We start from the raw sequence: 14,930 nt of genomic DNA on the forward strand, positions 1-14,930 counted from the left end.
TCCATCGATCTACTAACTGATGTTAACAACAAGGACACACTTTTTCTCCCTTTATAAAGCAGCCAAAAACAATACGAGTGTATTCAATGCTGACAGTCTCATACAGGTGACAGAAATTAATAGACTTCTTTGGAAAATCAATTAGGTAATACCTAGTAAGAGCCATAAATACATTCTTTATCTTTGTGTCAAGAACCTCACCCTTAGAAATCTTAATAATTTATTATATGGAAAAAGTGACAGGCATTGAGCATTGCTGCAGTCCTCAACAGGGGCAATATACTGAGTGGTGATAAATAGCAAACAGGAGAGTGATTCTATAGTATATACTCTCAGTGTAGTAGTATACAGCCACTAAAGTGGAAGACCACAGAAACAAAAAAAGTTAATGATGGTATTTCCAAAGCGTTATTTCATGATGTTAATAGTAGAGATGACAAAAGGATTTTGAAGTCAAACAAGTTTGTGAAACACTAAATAAACAGGTTTCTCTACTATGGATTTCTCAGAGCCTCCAGTATACTGATGTGAACTGTGTTAAAGATATTATGCAAATACCAAACATGTTTACAAATGATTTGGTAAAAACCTACCCAATCACATTTGTACACAGAGGTGAGCCTAAGTAACATTTTGCATTTAAAATATCAGATATTCAATTCCCCTTTAAAAAAGTCTCCTTCTAGAAACAATATAATCCTTCTTCTTTAAAAAGAACATAAACTCTTAGAATTATGAATCAAAAGTATAGGTAGACATCGACAGACAGCCATAATGGTGTATCAGGGACCAGATGTCCCTTCCTTCTTTCAAAAAGCAGAAAACCAGACAAACAGCAGCCACCACTTGCAGACCCTGGACAACAGGCAGTGCAGGATGTGTGATTCCGGACAGAAGGGAAACAAATGAGGTAAGCCCAGTGATTTCTCATTTACTGTCCAGAGCACTAAGGACTGGTGCAAGAAGAGGGAACACAAACAGAGCACAGCAATCTCTCTTAGTTATGGAGATAGAGACCACAGTTTAGGCTTAGCACTGCAGGGCAGAACACCTGAGGGTAGAGCAGGACGAACTCTTGGGATCTGCAAAGAATGGGGCTGAGAACTGATCCATAAATGTGTCATAGGTGGTCCTCAAGGGTGAGGAAAGAGCTACTGGAAAGCAAAAAGCAGCAGGCCCCCAAATGACCAGAACTCTTATAGGACTGGAAATAGCTCCTGTTTCCTCAAGCCAGAGTAGAAAGAACTCATAAGGAGGAATGGGATAGAGTCCTCCAAAAGGCAGGAGTTAGGAGTGGAATTAAATCAGCCCTAGATAGAAGGTGGCTACTGGCAGACCCTAAGAAAAGCTTAAAAGCAAGTTACAAAAGGATAAAAATAATTCCATGTAACTTAATGGGCTGCCAGAACAAAATTCAACACTGTATAAAGGAATTCAATAAAACCCACCACCCAACAGAGTAAAATGTACAATGTCCACATCCATCCAAAATAACGAGACATGCAAAGGAGCAAGAACACGTGAGCCAATAACGAGAGAAAAATCAATGAATAGAAACAGACACTAAAAATGAGATGATGGAATTATCAGAAGACATGAAATGAGCATATTATAAATATGTTCTGTATAGTCAAGTAAATAAAGACATGAACCCATTGAGGAGAGAAAACAAAAACATTTATTTTTTAAAAGATTTTATTTATTTATTCATGAGAGACACTCACAGAGTGGCAGAGACACAGGCAGAGGGAGAAGCAAGCTCCTCACAGGGAGCCCAATGCAGGACTCAATCCCAAGACCCCAGGGTTACAACCTAAGCCAGAGGCAGAAGCTCACCACTGAGCCACCCAGGTGCCTTGAGAACATCTTAGGTAAATAAAACTTGTAGAGATGAAAAAACTATTTGAAGTGCAAAGTACACAATCTGGATTTAATAGCCTAAGACAGTGCAGAAGATAGTCAACTTGAAGACATCACAACAGGTCCTTGAAAAAAACACAGCACAGAAACAGAGGGGGAAGAATATGAAAAGAGCATTAGACACTCGGGATAACACTGAGTGAACCAACATTCATTAACTGGAGGCTGAGGGGGAAAAAGGGTAGGGGAAAGACAGGAAAAAAAAAGAATGGCTAAAAATTTTCCAAATCTGATGAAAAGGAGAAACAGAAGTCCAAGAATCTTGACAAACCATAAGCAGAATAATAATAATAAAAAGCATGCCAAGGCACACAGTAATTTAGCAGTAATTGCTAAAACACTGTGATAAAAGGCAATCTTATGAAGAACAAAGATAAAAATGACAGCATACTTGTGTTCAGAATCTATGTGATCAAAAGATAATAGGCAAATCACTAAGATATTTAAAGAAACACAGGAAATCTAGGACTCTATATTCAGCAAAAATACCTTCCCAAAAATTGGAGGCAAAATGAATCTAAAAAAAACAAACAACAAAGAGTAGAAAAGGAATCCACCAAGAGCAGACACACACTAAATAACTATTAAAGGAAATTCTTTAAGCAGAAAACAGTGTATCAAATGGAAATCAGTATCTACATAAAAGACAGGTTTGTCCCCGGTTCCAAAATGTAGGTTCCTATGGACTTAAAGTGGACTGTGTGGCCTAGCCTGGAAAATGTAACCCTTGTTTCTATCACTTCCACTTGGAGAACACACTTCGCAGTTTTCACAACATCAGCTTAATGCACTTTTAGAATGCACACTCTGAAGTTGAGGATATGTGTACTGCAGTTTCTCTATGGTTTTCACATAAAATACATGCACACACACACACATATATATATATATACACACATATACACATTTCAAGTAGGCTTTACACTCAATATGGGACTTGAAATCACAACTCTGAGATCAAGAATTGGACACGCTACAGACTGAGCCAGCCAGGCACCCCTAAAATATTTTATATATACTATAATACTCAGTTAACAAAAAGTACCACCTTAATAATAAAGATGCTAGTGTTTACTCTTTGTAAAAACGAAGTATTTCAAGTGTTTGAGAGCAACTTTTTTTTTTCATTCCTTCATTTTGTTTCCAAAAGAATGGAATAGTTTAATGGCAAATATTTTTAAGTTTTGAAAGTTTAATTATTTTTTTTAAAGATTTAATTTATTTATTCATGAGAATACACAGAGGAGAGAGAGGAGAGAGGCAGAGACACAGTGAGAGGGAGAAGCAGGCTCCATGCAGGGAGCCTGACGTGGGATTCGATCCTGGGTCTCCAGAATCAGGCCCTGGGCCGTAGGCGGCGCTAAACCACTGAGCCACCAGGGCTGCCCGAAAGTTTAATTATTAAGTGCTAAAAAAGGGTCATACAAATTTTCCCTATACATTTTCTGCTTCATTTTATTTAGGAAAATTATATTTGTTACAGAAATTTTTACAAATTGGTAGATTCTTTAAGTATGGAGATATCTTTCCTATTCCACCCTCTATTTTTCTATAATCTATACGTCCTAGATCTTCTTTCTTAGGCAATAAATCATTGTGATTTATTGTACCTACAATCAGAAATGGACTTCATTTTTATGCCTTGGCTGCCTCCTAGCCTCCTGACCTCACGCAGTTACCTAATTTCCTTGTACTATGTCATCAATCTCCACAACTGCCCTGAGGCTGAATGAGATAAGGTGTACAAAGCCCTTAGCGCAATGTCAAGCATGGCACAAGCACTCACATGTAGCATTCTCTCTTTTTCCTCCCAACACTCTTGTGAAGCAATAAGGAATAGATGATAGCAATTTTGGAGGAAGGCACCAACACCCACGATTCAATTTGAGCTCCCTTAAAATCCCATAATGGATTGAACTCAGCTAGGTGTTGATGTTAAACTAAACTTTTCAATAGAGCTGCTCCCTTAGAAGGAAGGAAGTCATGGATCCTCTCACCTTTTTAGATAATATGTGATAATGCTCTCATTAACATATGTTGGGCAAAATGAAAGGGAACAAAATTATGCAGTTGCTTTAAAAGTGTGTGATTTCCCCAAATACATTTAACCTAGATATCTACTGGCATTTTGACTTTATTTATTATATTGAAGGACAGACCAGGGAGACTTCAAACTCAGAGATCAGAGCGCATCTGCATCTGTTTATTTTCTTGTTCAGTAAAGTATTTGTCTTATTATTATGGTTAGACTAAAAATAAGGGAAAAAACATAAAACAGAATAAAAAAGAGTCCTTTAATTTCAGGCTACATTAAACTCTGATGTTGATAAAAGCTTAAGGCACTTTAAGAAAATTGGCTCTACCTAGGAGAGAACAGAATACAGTACCATGCCAACACATGGAAGGCCACATATAAGTAGGTGCAAAGAAAGGTTTTTTAAGAATTAAAGTTTTTTTAAGAATTTGGTGCTACTTAATTTCAAATTTGTTTAGGAGCAAATTTTTGCACGTGTCTTCTTTGGTTATTGTTGGTATACAAAAATACCTCCATTTTAGGAAAACACAAAGATAAAAGGTCAGGAACAAATTCAATGCATCTCAAGCTGTATTTCCAGGTCCCCTTTTCTTGGTTTCCATGAATACAAGACATAACTCATTCCAGTAAGTAGTTAAATTTATCTCAAATAGTAATAAGAATCAGCTACTATGCCCTGGATGTTCAGACAATCTGGAATTCAAATCCTTTTTAGTCTAAATCCTATTAATTTCAAGATAGAAGATCTTATTATGCCACTATCCAAATTAACCCCAGGTACATTCGAAATGCCTGTCATAAATTTTACTAGCTGTATTCTTTGAGGTTTCCATTACTATAACCAACCCAGATCAACCCATGGTGATTTATGTGCCAGGAAAATGAGTAATGACTAAGTTCTTTACAATCAATATTCCTGGAATCCTTTCAAATAATCAATTAGGGAGGAAATGCTGATGATGGGGAAGGCTATGAATGTATGAGTGCAGGGAATAATATATGGGAAATCCTGGTACCTTCCTTTCAATTTTGCTGTGAACCTGTAACTGCTGTAAAATTTGTCTTAAAAAATTACAGTACATTTATATTTGCCATCTAGTCCTATGAAACATACCTAAAAGTTTCAATTTCATACACTGACTTAAAAAAAAATTAAAAACATTAATATAACACATTAAACATTCCAAGAGCAGAAGACATATTTTTAGAAAGGACAAGGTAATAAAAGCCTAAGTATCTGTTTAAGCAGCTCTGTACAATGACATTATTACCTACATCCTCAAATCCTTTCATAGCCTAGATGGGTGCCATAGAAAGATTCAGAAAATTATACTAAGATGGGTAATAATGAAATTAATGTAAAATGCAACTATTATGCATCTATGAAACATAATAGTGCTGAAACTTGATTGATCCCAGAGTCCCGGGATCAAGTCCTGCATTGGACTCTCCAAGGAGCCTGCTTCTTCCTCTGCCTATGTCTCTGCCTCTCTCTGGGTTCCTCATGAATAAATAAAATCTTAAAAAAAAAAAAAAAAAGAGACCTGGAAAACTTCACAGCTACCCCTAACTAGAGAATTGGGAGCATTATTAAAAACAGTCTCAATAGGTGGGGTGCCTGAGTGTCTCAGTAGGTTAAGTGTCCGACTCTTGGTTTTGGCTCAGATAGTGATCTCATGCATCATAGAACTGAGCCCTTGTATAGGACTCCACACTCAACAGAGTTGGCTTGGGATTCTCTCTTCCCCTCTCTAATAAATACATAAATATTAAAACAAAACAAAACAAAACAAAACAGTATCAGTAGGTGTCAGCTACAACTCACCTTCACATTGGAGCCAGCATAAAGCCTCTGAGCCAACAATCTTCCTGCCTGGATTGCTACTGGGGTGAGCTCCAGCTTCCCCTCCAATACATCACCAATGGCATAGATGTAAGGCACATTGGTCTGCTCTTCATCTGTGACAGGTATTTTTCCAGTCCTGAAAATTCATTCAGTTATAATTATTAATTACCACTATTAAGTAAAACAAAATTGCCTTCTCCCAAAGAAGCCCAAAACTGTGATTCTAGCTAAGGCCAACATTCTAATGCATTAACTTAAAAATACATACGTCAGGGGCAACTGGATTGCTCAGTTAAGCATCTGACTCTTGATTTCAGCTCAAGTCATGATCTCAGGGTTGTGGGATCAAGCCCTATATCAGCTCTGCACTGAATGTGGAGCCTGCTAAAGATCCTCTCTCACCCTCTGCTTCTCCCCCATGCCCCAAGCACTCTCCTTCTCTTAAAAAAAATTAAAATAAGGGGCCTCTGGGTGGCTCAGTTGGTTAAAAAAAATAAAAATAAAAAAATAAAATAAAAAATTTAAAAAAATTCTTAAAAAGCTTAGAGACAATTCTGGAATAAGAAAAGAGTAAGAAACTCTGGGGGGTTTCAACAGTGGTTAAGAACATGCAGGTGGATACTAGGGGTGCCTGGCTAGCTTGGTGGGAGGAATGTGCGACTCTTGATCTCAGGGTTCTGAGTGTGAGCCCCACGTTGGGTGTAGAGATTACCTAACTAAATAAAACAAACAAAAAAAGAATATAAAGATTCTAAACTGTAATAATCAGGTCTGTTAGTTATCACCTCTATGATGCTGGGAAGGCTATTTAATGTCACTAAGCTTCATTCTCCCAGGGGAAAATGGGAACCATGTAATGGGAATGGGAACCATAATACTGGGAATACCAGTAAGAAGGAAAAGGATACCATCTTCTACTTTAAGGGGCAGTGAGGACTGAATGAAAATGTGTACAAAATATTTAGCACAAAAGGCCATGGCTCATAGTAAGTGCAGAGTAAGTGTTAGCTGTTAACATAACACAAAATCTAAGCCTTGGACCCACTGGAAACAGGCTAGCAGGTTTATTAAGCTGATGGAACATTTGGTCTGCTAAACCTTACTGATGACCTACTCAACAACTGTCTCTTCATTCACCCTAGTAAAAAATGAATAAAACAAAAATCCTCACAATCAGATTAGGGAAGTCTCTTCTCTAGAAGATAAGATTATTCCAGTAAAAGGGAAAGTAACCTGCATTTTTAGTTTCCCAGACATTTGGCATTCACAGTGCTTGTTTTTACTTGGTTTAAGGAAGGGGATATTGGAAAACAGCCTCAGGCAGCAGATAAGCAGATACCACCCAGGTCAGTTATCTCAACTAGTGCTACAGTCCAGAACGTTTTAACTTTTAACCTTGAAAAGTTTTTGATACTTGTAGCTGTCACTAGAAATACAGTGACCACTCATCATCCTAAAATTTGGTAGCTCTAAACTTGGTTCAATTTATATATTTAATGAGGCTCAAAGCACACACCTGCAATTAACTGTGGGGTTAGATTCTTTTTCTGTACCCTAAACATTAAAGAAACAAAATGCAAGCTGATCTTCCATTTAGATTCTGAAAAGGGGAAAGAAGTAAAAACAGAAAATACTACTGTGAATAGCACTGAGAGTTTTCTCCAATATAATGACAACTAACTAAAAATCTAAAACTTCACTATTAATCAGTATTATAGGGATCCCTGGGTGGCGCAGCGGTTTGGCGCCTGCCTTTGGCCTAGGGCGTGATCCTGGAGACCCGGGATCGAATCCCACATCAGGCTCCCAGTGCGTGGAGCCTGCTTCTCCCTCTGCCTATGTCTCTGCCTCTCTCTCTTTCTCTCTCTCTCTCTCTCTCTGTGACTATCATAAATAAATAAAAATTAAAAAAAAAATCAGTATTATAAAATAACTGGAACACTAATTCAGTAAGACATAATAAATTTTTTTCTTACTTTTCATTTATTTTTACTCCCACGGTTTCTAAGCCAATTTTTCTTGTGCAAGCATCTCTTCCTATTGCCAGCAATACCTGAAAAATTATTAATATATCAGTGGCTGTTACAAAAGGTTGCATATAAGTTACTTAATCATTAAGCCAATCTCATTGCATTTTCCAGACCTGGAAAGAAATATTTCACTAAGAAAATACTGCAAGAGTTTAAACAAATTAAAATCTTAAAATATATATATATATATATATAGCCATTGAATAGGATACAGTAGAAATCCTTACCCATTTATTAAGAAAAAGAAAGTTAACAATTCCTTTATAAATCTAGCCAAGTTTAGGGACAAATAAAGCATAGCCTATGACTGAACTACTTTTTTTTAAAGTAGTGAGCTAGAGAAATTAAAATTTTTAAGGACAGAGAAGTTCTAGCTCATTTGAAAAGTTGGATGTCCTTTTCAGCTCTTTGACAAATGATGTTTTAAAGTTACATTAAAGAAAATCGGAAGCCATCCCTATACTAAAACAAATTGTAATACCACAAGCAATAACAATGTCTCAGAATGGGAATATAATCAAGGGTTTTGGAAATAGCAAGCAGCCATTGTATATACCCAGCAAATAACCAATAAGCACATTATCTGCTTTCTAATGAATAATGACCTGGGTCCTCTCCTTACCGTATTATACTCTCCTTCAATGGTTTCACTACTACTGGTGGACTGAGCTACCACCCTGAGTCGGCCTGGTGTCCCTGCTTCAATTTGTTCAACCTATAAAAGTAATAAAGTTTCACTTACTCCACAATAAGGACAAGTACCAAGCCTTTTCTATCAGGTCAACCCAAAGTTAAAACACAAAATCTGGCTCGAAAGGTCTTTCATGTCTCATCTCCCTCACCTTAACATCATGAGGATAATACAAGATTTTTCTATTTTATCCCCTTCTTTCTTATTGTTTGTTTGCTAGAGGGGCTTTCTTTCAAATAGTTCCCAAACAGAATAAAATTCAAAGAGAAAATTGGGAGAGAAAAAAAGTCAGAGACCCTGGTAACCCAGTAAAATGTTATGTGCACATATTTATTTTACTAGGGGATAGTCCACAAGATTCTCAAGGTGCTCACAACTCTCTAAATGTTAAGACATTATAAAGGAATGGTCAATTAATCTTCAACAGAGAAGGAAAGAATATGCAATGGAAAAAAGACAGTCTCTTCAACAAATGATTTGAGGAAAACTAGACAGCTTCATGCAAAAAAAAAAAAAAAAAAAAGAAAAGAAATGAAATTTGCCCACTTCCTTACACCACACACAAAAATAAACTCAAAATGGATTAAGGACCTAAATGTTGAGACCTGAAACCATAAAAATCCTAGAAGACAACACAGGCAGTAACTTCTTTGACATTGGCTTTAGCGACAATTTTCTAGATAGGTCTCCTAGGCAAGGGAAAAAAAAAAAAAGCAAAAATGAACTATTGGGATTACATCAAAATAAAAAGCTCTTGCAAAGCAAAGGAAACAATCAACAAAAGTATAAGAGAATACTTTCTACTTCTGTAGAATGAGAGATGAGATTTGCAAATGACATATCTGATAAAAGGTTAGCATCCAAAACATATAAAGTATTTATATAAAAAAATTTATACAACTCAACACCAAAAAACCAAATAATCCAATTAAAAAGTGGGCACCTGAGTGGCTCAGTTGGCTAAGCATCTAACTTCTGATCTCAAACCAGATCTTGATCTCAGAGTCATGAATTTAAGCCCAACGGAGCTTACTTAAAAAAAAAAGGGGGGGGGGGGAGAAGACATAAACAGAAAGGCATAAACAGAAAGGCATCTCCAAAGGCATCCAGATGGCCAACAGACACATGAAAAGATTGTCAACAATATTCATCATCAGGAAAATGCATATCAAAACCACAATGAGGAGGAGGCGCCTAGGTGGTTCAGTCAGTTAAGCATCTGCCTTTATTTACACTGCTGGGGATTTACCCCAAAGACACTGATGCAGTGAAACATTGGGACACCTGCATCCTGATGTTTCTAGCAGCAATGTCCACAATAGCCAAAATGTGGAAGGAGCCTCAGTGTCCACTGAAAGATGAATGGATAAAGAAGATGTGGTATATGTATAAAATGGAATATTACTCAGCCATTAGAAACAGCAAATATCCACAATTTGCTTCGACATGGATGGAACTGGAGGGTATTATGCTGAGTGAAGTAAGTCAATCGGAGAAGGACAAACATTACATGGCCTCATTCATTTGGGAAATATAAAAATAGTGAAAGGGAATAAAGGGGAAAGGAGAGAAAATGAGTGGGAAATATCAGAGAGGGAGACAGAACATGAGAGACTCCTAACTCTGGGAAATGAACAAGGGGTGGTGGAAAGGGAGGTGGGCAGGGGGTGGGGGGTGACTGGGTGACGGGCACTGACGGGGCACTTGATGGGATGAGCATTGGGTATTACGCTATATGTTGGCAAATTGCACTCCAATTAAAAATAAATAAATAAATTGCTTTAACAAACATGAAAAAAAATGCATCTGCCTTTAGCTCAGGTTATGATGCCTGGGTCCTGGGACTGAACCCCTCATCAAGCTGTCTGCTCCATGGGGAGTCGGCTTTTCCCTTTCTCTCTGCTCCTTAACCCCCACTCATTTTCTCTCTAAAATAAATAAATTTTTTTTAAAAACACAATGAGGAATCACTTCACATCTGTCAGACGGCTAAAATAAAAAACACAAAAAATAGCAAGTATTGGCATGGAAGTGGAGAAACAGGAACCCTCACACATTGTTGGTGGAAATGCAAACTGGCATAGCCATTGTGGAAGACAATATGGAGGTTCCTTAAAAAATAAAAAATAGGGATGCCTGGGAGACTCAGTGGTTGAGTGTATGCTTTTGGCTCAGGGCGTGATCCTGGGGTTCTACATCGGGTTCCCTGCACTGACCCTGCTTCTCCCTCTGCCTATGTCTCCGCCTGTCTCTCATGAACAAATAAAATCTTAATTTTTTAATTATTATTTTTAATATATTTTTTATTGAAGTTCGATTTGCCAACATATAGTTTTTAACACCTAGTGCTCATCCTGTCAAGTGTCCCCCTCAACGCCCATCACCCAGTCACCCTAAATAAAATCTTTTAAAAAATTTAAAAATACAGGAGTATCTGGATGACTCAGTCAGGCATCCACCCCTTGGTTTCAGCTCAGGTCATGATCTCAAAGTCCTGGGATCAAGCTTCACAGTGGGCTCTGTACTAAGTGCAAATCTGCTTAACCCTTTCCATCCCTCTCTGCCCCTCCCTCCATTCATGCGTACACACTCTCTCTAGAATAAATAAAATCTTTTTTTTTTTTTAAATTAAAAATAGGGCAGCCCGGGTGGCTCAGCAGATTAGTGCCGCCTTCAGACCAGGGCATGATCCTGGAGACCCAGGATTGAGTCCCACATTGGGCTCCCTGCATGGAGCCTGCTTTTCCCTCTGCCTGTGTCTCTGCCTAGACTCTCTCTGTGTGTCTCTCATGAATAAATAAATAAAATCTTTAAAAAAAAATTTTTTTTAATTTAAAAATTAAAAATAGAACTACCATATGATCCAGCAATTGCACTATCAGGAATTTACCCAAAAGATATAAAAACATTAATTTGAAAGGATAAATGTACCGTTATGTTCACTGCAGTATTATCTACAATAGCCAAATTACAGAAGCAGCCCAAGCATCCATCAATAGATGAATAAAGATGTGGTTTATACAAACAATGGAATATTAGCCATAAAAAAGAATGAAATCTTGCCATTTGCAACAACATGGATGGAACTAGAGAGTATAATGCTAAGCAAAATAAGTCAGAGAAAGACCAAAAAAACCTATGATTTCATTCACATGTGGAGTTAAAGAAACAAAACAAATGAACAACAACAACAGAGACAAATCAAAAAAACCAACTCTTATTAGAGAATAGATGGTTCCCAGAGGGCAGGCTGGGGCGGGGACGGGGGGGGGGGGCGGGGGTAGATGGATGAGTGAAATAGGTGATAGGGATTAAGGAGGGCACTTATCATGATGAGCACTAACATGTTGCTAATGACTATATTGCACACTTGAAACTAATATAACACTGCATGTTAACTACACTGGAATTAAAAAAAAAGACATTATAGGAATAGGTTACTCTTCTATCAGGCAACACGTACATCCAGCTGTTGTTTTCTAACCACAGTCCTAGTGGAAACATAGGATATCTACCTCCACTCCTTAAAAAAACTCTAGTAATTATAAAGTAAAGGGATGTCCAAAGAGAAGCATTTAAAAAAAAAAAAAAAAAAGAGAGAGAGAACCTAAGGTAAGAAAGTTGAGAGGAGAGTATTATTATTAATTATTAATCTGCAGACAAGAACAAAGCTGTTGGGGTGCCTGGGTGGCTCAGTGGTTGAGCATCTGCCTTAGGCTCAGGTCATGATCCCAGGGTTCTGGGATCAAGCCCCACACTGGGATCCCTGCTCAGTGGGAAGCCTGCTTCTCTCCCTCCCTTTGCCTGTCCCCCAGCTTGTGCTGCCAAATAAATAAAATATCACAGGTGAGGCTAATGGTTTATAATGCTGAAAGAAAGCTCCCATCACCCACCCCAATGCTTTCTCTCCTGCCTTTTAAACCTAAGTATAGAAACTATAAACCTACCAGCAACTCCACTTACTTTTATTGGTACAAACTGTCTTATAAACTTGACACCATGTTCTTCCATATGTTCACCAATTTTGTTGGCCATGTCCTGGTCAAATCCTCTAAGGAGAATGGATCGTACCATAACAGTAACATCTAAACCAATGCCAGCAAGAAATCCAGCACATTCCAGGGCAACATAGGATGCTCCAACCACCAGGGTCTTACCCGGGCAATAAGGTAAGGAAAAAAGATCATCACTGAAAGGAAATTTTAAAAAAAAGAAAAAAAGAAAAGAAAGAAGGAAAAAAAGAAATTGAAAATGGTCATAATGTGAATAATGACTAAATGAAAGTAAAATTTTTGGTTTCTTAAGGATGATACACTTTTAATATTAAAAACATTCAATTAGCTACACACATAATATATGGAAAGTGTTTGCAAGGCCTTAGACACTGTCCCTTTCTTTCCACTCAGTTGCTTTGGGAGTAGCTCAAGCTGCTCATGGCCAAACAGCTCACCGCCCGATTTCTGACGTTAGTCCCAGCTCGTGGTCAAACAAAATAATCCCGAACGGTCTGGAATAACTGTCCACTAATGTGTTTAATATCGTATTTTCGCAAATCAAACCTCTATCCCTCATCTCATCACTTAGCTCTCTCCGAAGTAAAAATCTGTATTACTTTTTATTTAGAACACCAATTATCAAGAGTGGGGAGAAGAGTTGGAGAAAACTTGCAACATAACTGTTTTGTAAAATAAAAACCAGCTCTAAAAGGTAAAACCCAACAAAATCTTTTAGTCAAGAATATACAGGACATGAGAGAGATCACAAAGGCATTGTTGGGAAATTATTTTTTAAAATATGAGAAGGGAAGCTATCCAAGACAACAGAGAACTGTTACCATCCGAGCTGCCCCTATATGAAGCACAAGGGAAAAAAAAATCATATCCTTGCCCCGAAAAAGGGCCCGAAAGGAAATAATTTATAACATAATCAGAAACTCCTTGGGCAAAAAACACCCAAGAGGACGTATTTATCAACAACCTGTCATAATTTCGTCATAATGTAAAATTCCTGATTGAATTCCAAATGTGAATTGCTATGTCACCGTACGATCACCTGATGGGCAAAAATAAATCACACAGCCAAACCTTGCCTGACTCACTTATTTCAGATGGCCAGCCTACAGTGACATTATAACCTTGCAAACAGCATGAGGAGGGACGAGGGTTTAATAAATCTACATGACCTGCCATCCTGTCATTGTTTTAGTGTCCCCATGAATATTCTTCTGGTTTTATGTTTTACACATTTATAACACACACTCGCACATATATACATTTCAAACATAAATCTATATGTCGGCAGTGATGTTAACTGGGTAGTAAAAAGACCGATGTTTACGGCTTTGAATTCTTTCAATGTTCTCTCGCATAAAATGATTTTTCCCGTGTTTTTTTCCCAACTCCCTGTCCCCTTTGGGCAAAAAATGTGGCAAAATACTTTGGAGTTCTAGGAAATGGACTGAATGGGTTTGAAGAAAAAGCCTAAAAAAAAAAAAAAAAAAAACAAAAAACAAAAAAAAAAAGGGGGAAAAGCATAAATCTAAAATGAGTTTCTCTTTCCCCCACAAGGTCCCCTTACCTGCTGATGCAGTACTCTCTGTCACCGGGGATTCCCAAGTAACGTGGCCTCTCACCAGTAGCAATGAGAAATCTCTCTGCTGAATAAATTTTTTCTTTGCCTTTGTTATTTGTTGCCTGCAAAGAAACCAATGTCAACTTTTAATAAGTTATTATTCATTAGAATTGCAGACTTTATAATTAACAAAGGCCATTCACCACATTATCCAATTTGATCGTCACAAAAATCTGGTAATACCCAATAAGATGTTAAGGCTCTGAGTAATTAATACATTTGTTTAAAATCATAAATCTAACAAGCAGCAACACTCAAATCAGGTCATCTGGCCCCAAATCCAGTACTCTTACACTACCACCCCAGAAAAGAAAGCCCTGTAAGATGTGACTGCAAAATCACCAAACTGGACAATTTGGGTCACCATGGCTTTTATTTTATTAAGATAATCACTTTCTTTTTCCTCCCCTACCCCCAACCAAAGTTTAAAACAAACAAAAGCTACTCAGGGTGTCACACAATTACCTTAATCCTATGAGGACCCACAAACTGTCCATATGCGTTCTCATAGGTCACCTTTTTCTCCCGCAGAGCTACCCGGTAGCCCCAGTTCAGAGAGCTAATGTGGTTCTGTACAGCTTCTGTCATTTTATCCCAGTCATGTTTAACTGCACAAGAAGATAAGACAAATGCTTTTAGCTTTTCAACTGCCTGGCAAAGATCATTTCTCAGCAACTATTCACATGGAATATGAAGAGCAGAGCTTTTAATCTAAAAGAGCAGGGTTCTTCATTTCAAGCACATCAACTTTTTCATGCTCAAATATTCTTTCTTTTT

The 14,930-nt window shown here is 37.6% G+C and overlaps 1 protein-coding gene across 20 annotated transcripts in view; it reads right to left on the reverse strand.

Annotated features, from left to right (window-relative positions):
- Positions 1 to 14,930, reverse strand: part of TXNRD1 (thioredoxin reductase 1) — a 120,219-nt gene that overhangs the window by 20,144 nt on the left and 85,145 nt on the right. For all 20 annotated transcript variants that reach the window (XM_072741402.1, XM_072741395.1, XM_072741389.1 and 17 more), the window contains 6 exons: positions 14,619 to 14,761; positions 14,100 to 14,215; positions 12,486 to 12,711; positions 8,454 to 8,546; positions 7,778 to 7,854; positions 5,781 to 5,937 (listed from right to left, as the gene is read on the reverse strand). In XM_072741402.1, the coding sequence (XP_072597503.1) occupies positions 5,781 to 5,937; positions 7,778 to 7,854; positions 8,454 to 8,546; positions 12,486 to 12,711; positions 14,100 to 14,215; positions 14,619 to 14,761 (812 nt within the window). The remainder of the gene's footprint in view (positions 1 to 5,780; positions 5,938 to 7,777; positions 7,855 to 8,453; positions 8,547 to 12,485; positions 12,712 to 14,099; positions 14,216 to 14,618; positions 14,762 to 14,930) is intronic.

This window comes from Vulpes vulpes, chromosome 16, assembly GCF_048418805.1.
Source record: "Vulpes vulpes isolate BD-2025 chromosome 16, VulVul3, whole genome shotgun sequence".
In the NCBI taxonomy this organism is placed as follows: Eukaryota; Metazoa; Chordata; class Mammalia; order Carnivora; family Canidae; genus Vulpes; species Vulpes vulpes.